This window comes from Ceratina calcarata, unplaced genomic scaffold, assembly GCF_001652005.2.
Source record: "Ceratina calcarata isolate Rehan_Ccalc_2016 unplaced genomic scaffold, ASM165200v1 scaffold110.2, whole genome shotgun sequence".
Classification (NCBI taxonomy): domain Eukaryota; kingdom Metazoa; phylum Arthropoda; class Insecta; order Hymenoptera; family Apidae; genus Ceratina; species Ceratina calcarata.
The window spans coordinates 362,942-373,148 of record NW_017131915.1 but is presented as its reverse complement, the minus strand read 5'-3'; the positions used below and the strand labels follow the sequence as shown (position 1 = coordinate 373,148).

General features: G+C 33.5%; 1 protein-coding gene across 3 annotated transcripts in view; it reads left to right on the top strand.

Annotated features, from left to right (window-relative positions):
• The window catches only part of Gprk1 (G protein-coupled receptor kinase 1), a 48,342-nt gene that overhangs the window by 29,414 nt on the left and 8,721 nt on the right, over positions 1–10,207 (top strand). The window contains exons 2-4 of one of the 3 annotated variants that reach the window (XM_018019612.2): positions 3,001–3,077; positions 8,468–8,541; positions 8,652–8,753. In XM_018019612.2, coding sequence (XP_017875101.1) covers positions 3,001–3,077; positions 8,468–8,541; positions 8,652–8,753 — 253 coding nt within the window. Of the gene's footprint in view, positions 1–3,000; positions 3,078–8,467; positions 8,542–8,627; positions 8,754–10,207 lie in introns of all 3 variants that reach the window. The other 2 variants (XM_026810796.1, XM_026810798.1) reach the window with 2 other exon arrangements.

The window sequence follows — 10,207 nt, the reverse complement described above, 5'->3', positions numbered from 1 at the left end:
ATGTAACTCCACAGGAACACACGTTAATTACCTCTCTTAAGCTAGCAGGACCAAATCAGCAGAATCACATCGGACCTAGTGGAATATTTAGTACTTATTTTGTACTCATTTGTACCACAAATAAAAATTTTGTACCTCCTGCCGTTTTCAAAAAAATCGTGGCGCTGCTAGCTTAATATTAAGCTGGCAGGACCAAAAGTTAAAATTAATGAAAATGAATAAATCAAAGTTGATACTTTAGTGCTGAATTTGTACTAATTTGTACCATCAAAAGAAATTTTGTACCTCTCACCATTGTCATGGAAATCGGAGCGATGCGAGTTTAACGTTAAGCTGGCAGGACCAATAGTTAAAATTGATGAAAATGAGTAAATCAAAGTTGATACTTTAGTGCTGAATTTGTACAGGTACAAATTAGTACAAAATAAGTACTAAATATTCCACTAGGTCCGATGTGATTCTGCTGATTTGGTCCTGCTAGCTTAATTGAGGTCTAGTTATATGCATACGGAAGAGGGAATTGACAGGTTCGTTGGTATTGTGTGCTCATCCATCGTGATCGAATCTGCAAATAAGTTTGCCTGTGTATAGATTTCCTTCTCCCTTCGAAGCGTACATATCTACTCAGTTACTTATTTGCTCTCAGGAAGCCACTCGATCATTCTTCTCTATTGGCGCAATCTTTGGTGCATTATCTAAATCAGGAAATGTTTTCAATTTTACCGTAACCATTTCGTTTAGTTCATTATAATAAGAGATGCTTCCTTTCTGTCGAATGCACTATTCAAGTTAGCGTGTTTTAACCTGACTTGGTTATAATAATTGAAACACATTGTAATTGAATTATATAATTCCATTGCATTGTACTTCAATTACATAGTAATTAAATTATTTAATTTCATTGCACTGTATTCCATTTACATAGTGATTGAATTTAGTAATTCCATTCCATTGTATTCCAGTTACATAGTAATTAAATTATGTAATTTCATTGCATTGTATTCTAATTACATAGTAATTTAATTATGCAATTTCATTCCATTGTGTTCCAATTACATAGTGATTGAATTGTGTAATTTCACTACATTGTACATCAATTACATAGTAATTGAATTATGTTGCATTACATAATTCTAATTTTTCAGTTAATTGACTTGCTAATTAATTGAAACATGAATGTAATTGAATTATTTTGTAATTATAATTGGTGAAGTAATACAATTGTAATTCTTTACAACTCTAGTTTTTACAAACTGGCAATTCTGAGTTGCTCATCATTAGACTGCAGATCTATACAAAATAAAACATTTATGGTATCAACTTAAATCTGTTTATTTGTTTGATCATTTAAACATTGGAATATCCATTTAAGTTGTCTTGAATCTTGCAGGCAGCATTTATAATTTTTGCACATTGCATTTGCTTATAATTGCATAAAATCCGACGTATCTCTGTGGAAGCATTATACTGATTGGATAAATAGTAGATTCGCTTTTTATCAGTTCTTCTCACGAAGGACAGACACTGTTCATAATCTATACTACCCAAGTCTCTATTTTTGTAACACCTTTCATTTACAGGAATAAAAAGTGTTCATTCTTTTAGCCTTTATTCATTAATTTTTCCATACACGTGTGCATTTACTTATTATTAAAAACTATACTTCATAATATAATATTATTATTATTAATTACAAAAATGTAATATAAAACGACGAAAGTTTGAACGGTAAATATGTATCATTAACGTATGACGAAAATAACGATGTCAGATAATTATTGAATAATTAGACGTTGATCAAGCAGTTGAGCGTTGGCCAAGCAAATGACTGAGTCCATGGTTGGTAAAGTGCAAAGGTATCATCTTCCATCACGATGGCAATCGACCATATTCAATCCAATAGAAACACTAACTAAACATGTTAAGCACTGTTGGACGAGATATGCGCTACATACCTACGTATGTACATATAATACACCCACACTGCAGCTATTACCTATGGATGTTCCTATTTGCAAAGTAATAACGTACCGAGCATTCACAAATATCGATTCGGGTTTTCAATCAAAAATAACGCTTTCATTCTTAAATGGAATTTTATTACACAAAAGGAAATGGGCAGGCAGATGGATTGTCGATGGGAAATCGAGAAAAGTTATTTCCAGTAATGAATCGCGGCATGTTACGTCGAATTGGTGGGTGCATTAAAGGCAATTTGTATTCGTATCTGCGGTTACAATTGAACCAGGCTTTTATCTTTATATAATGTCAAATCGCTGCGCGCATTGCGAAACAAACTGCACTGAAAACGATTCAGTATTTAATCGCGGAATAATTTCAGCATCTTTTCATTTCATTCCAAGAGACATACTGTTTCCTCTTTTTTTAACTTATGCAACGGCCAGCTGGGTTAATTGAAATAAATTATGAGCAAGCAGTGCATGTTCTTGAATCATATGTTTTTTATTTCAGAGTTTGATTAGGTCCTTAATGATTTTAGGCATAGTATTACGTTCGAGGGATGGGTAATCCTTTTTTATGTAAAAGGATATAATCATTTTCTGGAAATCATCGATGGAAGCATCGATAATTAATTTATTCATACTAATACATTCATCTACAGTTTATATAAAAATTTTAAAAATATATTTATAAAGATAATAAATAACTTCTCAAATTCTTATTAAAATGGAAACTTACATCCACTTCGTGTGTCATTCATGAATAAATTAAAGAAATTGGAAATCATTGATAGAATTATCGATCTTTAATTAATTTATTCATAATAATACCTTGTCCCAATTGAATTAATTCCATTTGCAGCTCGATGGATAATCGTAAGTACAGGCGGATAGAACATATATGATTATCTGTAAGATGCGATAAGAAGTAACGGAGCATGTTCCCTACGAGACTGTATTCCCCAATGTTAGTTGACAATTGTTGTAAATTATAATAAACTCTCGCGTAATTACATTCGCGTACTTCTTTCTGTTGCAGTGTGAGAAGCGTAATGCACAAATATCTGGAAAAGAAGAAGGAAGTTAACTTCGATAAAATATTCAATCAAATGTTCGGTGAGCATATATTTTAAATATATTCTCTATCTTCTGTTCGTACTAGTAAAGATTTCCTGATCATCGAATTAACGTTCTAAGCGATGGTCGATTAATTAACGTTGCCATTCAAGCGTCTCCGTGTCAGTGAATGAGAAAAGTGGAATAATCCAGCTGATCAAATTCAAGCGAGGAAGCAATATTATTTGTAACGAGCTGGGCACTACTTAACTGACAGAAATCCTGTCGATAGAGAAAATTTTAATTGATTGAACGGACGGAAAACGGAAATCCTCCTGATTGGATTAATTTTCAGATTTCTATTGAGACGTTTTTATACGGATTATTGTATATAACGCAGAGTTAATAAGAATTTAATTATTGTATAAACTCAGTGAGTAATATAAGAAGCTTCATTAATTTCATTACAATGCTTCAACAAAATCCATTTTCACTGATTAGAGTAAAAGAATGCATCAATCTAAAGTTTACAGCTTCTTTTCATGAGGGATTAATAATACTTTATTGTTATGTATTTGTTTTTATTCACCTTTACAGCTAAGACTTTGGTTTACATTATTCTTACTAACTATCTTACTGCAGGCCAGCTCACTCATTGCTTCACACACTCATTTTCAATCTTATTCTGACCTAATCGATTATCTATTCTATTATATTATTGCCTTCCTATAGCACCTCCTATTCGTCCTATTTGTTAACTTTTATACAAGATGGTTCACCAGATATATTATCATCTTGATTTTCTTCGTTATTATTACACGTAGCATTAATTTAGTAAAAGTATTATTAATGCAGTATTATAAGTAAGTATACATAATATTAATTTAGTAAAAGTATTATTAGTAAGGTATTAGGCATACAGGGTGATTCAATAAACATTGCAATTTCAATTTTCGTCGTTATTATTGTACGTAGGAAAGAATGTTTATATACAGTGTTGAATGTTTTCGAGAGAGGCACGTTCTTTTATTGGAACTATTTTCTATGTGGGCGTGTAGTAGAGATATGAAGGTCATCAACCTTTGTCAAATGGGATTCTATAGTTTTTCCTGCACCGATCGATGGAGTTTTATATTCTCTACAAGAAAAGTATTGACCTATTAATATCGAAAATGCATTAGTTAAGGAGATACCTCGGGAATCATCATTGGACCAAACTTTATCGTAGGACCACTGATTGAACATAAATATGCAGATTTTTCTACAAATACTTTATGGTCATTTTTACTTATTTCTGCAACAATAATAACGAAAATTGAGGTTGTAATACCTTGTGAACCATCCTGTACAACTAATGCCTGTTTATTAATAATAGTCAGTATTAAATGTTGATTTATATTAAATTATCTTATGAATTCGTCTCGTAGATATTGTGAGAACGATGAAAAAATAGCCAAGTTTCTAGCTTGAATGAGCTATTAGATTCATGACACGATGTTCATACAAATTATCTTTGCGATCCGCTAGAATAGAAAAGAAGAATCGATAGCCGCGCGATGAATTTTTTTTTCTCTGCTCTTTTATCGCGCGTTGATTATTTCTCGTTCCTCTCTAAGTATAGTTGGGTCTGCAAATATCTCCGCTTTTTACGCGTAATTATAGCCTCGCAGCGATAGTCATCCGGCTGGCAAAGGGAATTGAAAATCAATTTTTGCAACCGCTCGCTCGTCGAACTGTACACTGATTGACCGACAAAACGCACATTTCTTTTCATTTAGCAAAACGTACGTGTCCCGCTGCCTGACGTACCAATAAACTTGAAAAAGTGATAAGAATGCCGATAGCGACGTCAAACACCGCGACAATCGTTTTTTCTGTCTACTTCCGTTCTTTCAATATTTTACACGTTTCATTCGCGATCTTTTCTTTTAATAAAGTTTATAACTGTTTTAATAAATGCAGTCAGGTACTCTTTCTTGTCGAGAGAATTTTAATGAGATGGAAACATGTGCAACGCTGAAAATACTTGGTTTATAAAAAAGGGAACGTTTTAGGTAACAAACATTTACGATAAATTGATTAAAATAGGACTCCTCAATACAGATGCTGTAATCAGTTACAGGTTTTAAATGAAAGAGAGAATTTAATTTTGTTTTATTTCAAATCTTTTTCTTATTAAAATCTTAAGTCAGTTTTGGGATACGTTAATTGCACAATTTAAGGGCGTCTCATTCTCAAAATGGCGAGGCTATCGATCAGACACTGTTTAAAATAAGATCCACTTAAATATAACGTTTAACGAGAAGTAATTTACTCAAACGTCATGTAAAACAAATTATGATAAAATATACTTGATAAAAAATACATAAGAAGTGATAAAACAAAATACGTATATCCTTAATTATAATTATGTATTAGCATGTGACCTCAAAGTTACATGAGCTCATAGAGGGTTCACTGAAATTCATGGTACATTAAAGGCGATGACGAAAGATTCAATACGTGGCATATAAATCTTAATAATCGACAGTGAATGATTTATTAACTTCATTTTTCATACCCGCTGAGGTCTGAAGAACGCGTGAGTTAGAAAGAAAAAAAAAAATTGCACGTAAGTAGGTATGTGGATCGAATGACGTCTTATCTTCATTATCGTTCATTTTTTGTTCTTCGAGTGGTCTCTGGACGGCTGTTAGACTCCTTCAAGTTCTGCCACATTCTTCTATCCCTAATTAGAAAACAAGCTGTTCTTGCTTAACAAAGTGCGACCACTTTGGCAGCTCCTCTTTTAAAATAAGGCTACTGGTATGTATTTCCTTTCCAATAACAGCGTCACGTTACACAATTTTTTATACTTTTCCTTTTACCGTATCGCAATTTAACACAAATGTTATCTTGACATGAAAAAAAATATTTTGCTTAGTACATGAATTGTTTTCCACTATCAAGCTTTGGTGCGTCATAGTATAATTTTTTGATTACTACGAGCGTAACGATAAAACATTACATAACACGAATCAAGGGACATGTGCGTGCATAGTATTTATCTCGTAAATGACCTAATCTAAAGCCTGGCGTACAAGCACAGTGAATTTGATCAGAGCAAAAGTTCGTGGCAGAAAGATAGTCGATCAGAAAAGTTCAATGTTTTATTATTAAACCCACCTCGTACCTTCATACGTAAAAATATTACATGCAAACATTTATTGTAATCTTCGTACTGTAGTAAAGATAAATAAATGAAGTACGAAGAATTTGTAATTTGTTTGCGTTTATAAAACAAGGGTAAGTTAAGTTAAAAGAAGGTAACAAGGTAAGTTAAAAGAATTGCTTTCATAATAAAACTGTTTATTAATTCCGTTCACTAAAATGGGGCAGTGATTGGTGATTAAGCTTGTTCAGGGCAAACCTTAATGAAATACATCCGTTGCTTAAGATGAAAGTTGTGTTCGTGAAATCCACTGTCCCAGCCAATTATTTAAGATCATTTATTGTAATCCGCCTTAATGAAACACTGGCACTGTTTCACGAATCAGGGCACTCAAGAGTTGTACATCAGAATTTTTAGACAAAAACACTATCGAAAATTCATTTACATTCTGTTATGTAACTATGAAACATAATAATGTTTAATGTAAACAAATATACTAATAATAAATCGAGAGAACATCTGTTGGTAAATGCATTTCTTGCACCATTTTTTATCGTAACCTTTGGATATAAAAAATGCCAATTAATGTTATGACGTTGTTACGTTTTTGTAATTATTCTTACACAACACTAATTAACTTACTAATGGTCTCTCATTAGCGGTCCGGTTATAAGTATGTTTCAACCTTAATTATGACGTTATTAATATAAATACAGAGCTCATAAATTATTTAGTCAATGTCGATTGAATAATTCCTGCCCAAGAGAACACGAACTTTATATATATTCAGAATATATTAATCTCATTACAATTTTAATTAAGAGAATCAATAAAAAATACATAGAAGTAATTAAACCGTGAAACTGATCAGTGGAACGGAAAAAACGTGTTTGATTATTATAATATACGTGTCTTTTATTTTGCACCTTTTTAAAAGTGATGATTAATAAGACAATTACTATTGATTATTCGGTGTAATATTTCTTATAGAGGTTCAGTGATCGAATTCTCATTTCGTCCGTTTACGTGGCGAAAGAATATTTCTAATCGTGATATCTATCAAAGTCTCTAATAAACTTGTCCCGTCGCCGATAGCGAGGAAATAATATCACAGCTATAAATTTCAGGATGATTGAAGTATATCGGTTTACCATGTAAACGATACGTGAGGTAAATTTCGAATTCGCGTTCAAGTAGAAGTTACGAGTTTTCGCAGTTCAGGGTCAGGCTTTTCTGCCGCGATTTAGGTCAAACATGACCTAACTACTCGTTTTCGGTCTTTCATACGTATCCACCGTTATACAAAATGATCTTTCGTCCTTGTTCCGTGCCGCGATTCATCTCCTTACTTTTTCATTTCTCACATTTCTTCTATTCGCATCCTTAAATACGTATCTCGTTCACGCTTTAAACATTTTTCACGCAATTATTGGATTACTTGCGTAACGTTCCCAGTGATAATAATTAATGGTTAATAAGTATTAACACTAGAAAGACTGAAACTTAGTATATACCTATATTGCCCAAAGCAGTAAAAATCACTGCATTNTTACTTCACTTGGGAAAAAAATAATTTATGCATTATTATTTGTACATTTGCCCAAAAGCAGTAAAAATGACTTACTTGGGCAATCTAGTGTTAATCACTGTTGGAATATAAATATTGCCACGAGTCCCTGAAACGTTCAATCAATCAAAGAAACGAGCACATTGTATGATTCTTAGAAAACAGATTCTAAACTCAGTTCATTAATTACAACGAAGGAGTACAACTAATGTTTACTGTCTCAGTTATTATGTAGGACTAAATATTATCATTTATTAGAGATGATAATGCAATTTCTCAAGAAGTAACTTCGGATCATAAATGCATAGTTTTTTTTGTTATCAAAGTATTTTACAATTCATCCATCTCGTAGAACCTTGCTCATTGTTTGCCGCTGTGAACTTGCCATTTTTCTTCGCGAAAAAGTTATTTGCCGTTGATAAGAAAGTTAATTTTATACGCGACGTAAATTTATGCGCATTTATCGGCTCTGTAAGTAAATTTGAAAAACTGGTTTCCGGCCGTGGTTGGGAATGAATTATCGAAATAATAACGCGGCCGAGCATGAAGTTTGTCAAGAAATAAATCTGGCCCTAACCAGGCCAAATCTGATTGTTTAAGGGGCGACTGTTAAGCCCGGCTCATAATTATTCATGTACCGATGTAATACTTTTTAAGTCGGCTTCATGGAGGCGAGGCACGCGAGCATAATCGACCGACCGATCGAGCATTCTTTTTCATTTCTGATTGCAGGTTACCTGTTGTTCAAAGACTTCTGCGAGAACGTGGCCGAGGAGCCGATTCCGCAGTTTAGGTTTTACGAAGAGGTTCGTCTCGTTATGCCGCAGAGGCATGAACAGTAATTTAAGTTCGAGTGGCGTGGTGGCACGCACCGCCGTCCAACTCCCATAAGGAATTTCTGATTTATGCATTGTAGATCAAGGCGTACGAGAAGCAGGAATGCCCGGAAGAGAGGAAAAAGCTCGCCAGAGAGATCTACGACAATTTCATCATGAAGGAACTGCTGTCCCACTCCCATGTGAGTAATATACACGTATACACGTATGTGAATGTATGTATACATATAACGTTTGTCCGTCGCCAACTTCGTCGCCGTCGAGTCTCTCATCGACTTTCCCGAGACGGGTGGACTCGTTTTCTTCTCGTAACGATACGCGTGAAACGGTTTACTGAAATAAAAGTATCCTCCGCCCCCGCCAAGTCCCATTGTGCCACCGCCATTGTTGGCCGCCGAAAGTTTCCGCATTTATTCACCGTCGCACGGTGATCATATTCTTCTTACCGAGTTCCAGCATCCAGGTTCCGAGCATCGGAAGCTCGAAACTTTCCAGCCATCGCCGGACGTTAATGTATCCTACCGGTGAAGAAGGGATTAGAAGTTTAAATAGATGTTTCACGGTGCTTTAGACAGCGACATTTTAAGATCCCTTTTAAAGACCCTTTATGAGCCCTTCAGGCGAGCTGAGTAAAGAATTTATTAGAATATAATTAGAAAGTAAATACATTGACCGACACGCTTCAAAACAGAATGTTCGAATAATTAATTTTTTTTTAATGTTAGGAGACCTTCCTAAAAAATGTGTCGACAAAAATGAAAGAAAAATAGCTCTTAACCAGAATAGAAGAAAGTGAAGGGACTTCAGTGATAACTTCTTTAATGTTGGAGCAATCAACTTAAATTTTGTTGTAAATGTTAGGAGAACTTCCTAAATAATGCGTCGACAAAAATTAAAGAAAAAGCTATTAGCCAGAACAGAAGAAACTGAAGGGACTTCTGTGATAATTTCATTAATGTTGGAGCAACCAATTTAATTCTTTTTTAAAAGTTAGAAGACCTCTCTGAATATTGTGCAGAAAAAACATTAAAGAAAAATTGCTATTAACCAGAATAACAAAGAAAGGAGTGAAGGGACCACCATGGATGTTAGAATGAATACGCAGTTGAACAAAGGACCACTGTACTACATGTATAGATTGTTTCGAAAGTTTGGTATCAGGAGTGAGTTAAATTGTAAGGGAGAGAGTGGAGGATTACTCTGGGACAGTTTCGCTTACTTCTTGTTACAGTTATTTAGTATCGTACACAGTTTTACACTTAAACGTAATTCAATACATTGGGCGTGGGTTGTAAGAGCACGTAGTAACATTTATTAGCTCATACATCTTGAAGACACTTTAGAACTCTCTATCTGAATATTATTTTCTAAGAAGTGAAATATACTTCCTACAATACAGATAACTTAGTACATGCTAACACATGTTTTATGCTTATTACATATATTATATTAATGTAAAATATACGTTTTAGATTTTCATTAGTGATCCATATAAAGAAAATTATTTTATATATAATAACTAATTTATTATATCTAATATAAATTTGTAGTATAAACTAATAAATAGTAATATGAACTATTATACGTCTAATATAAACTTTGCGATTCTATCTAATAGCCACTTATTCCATTTTTT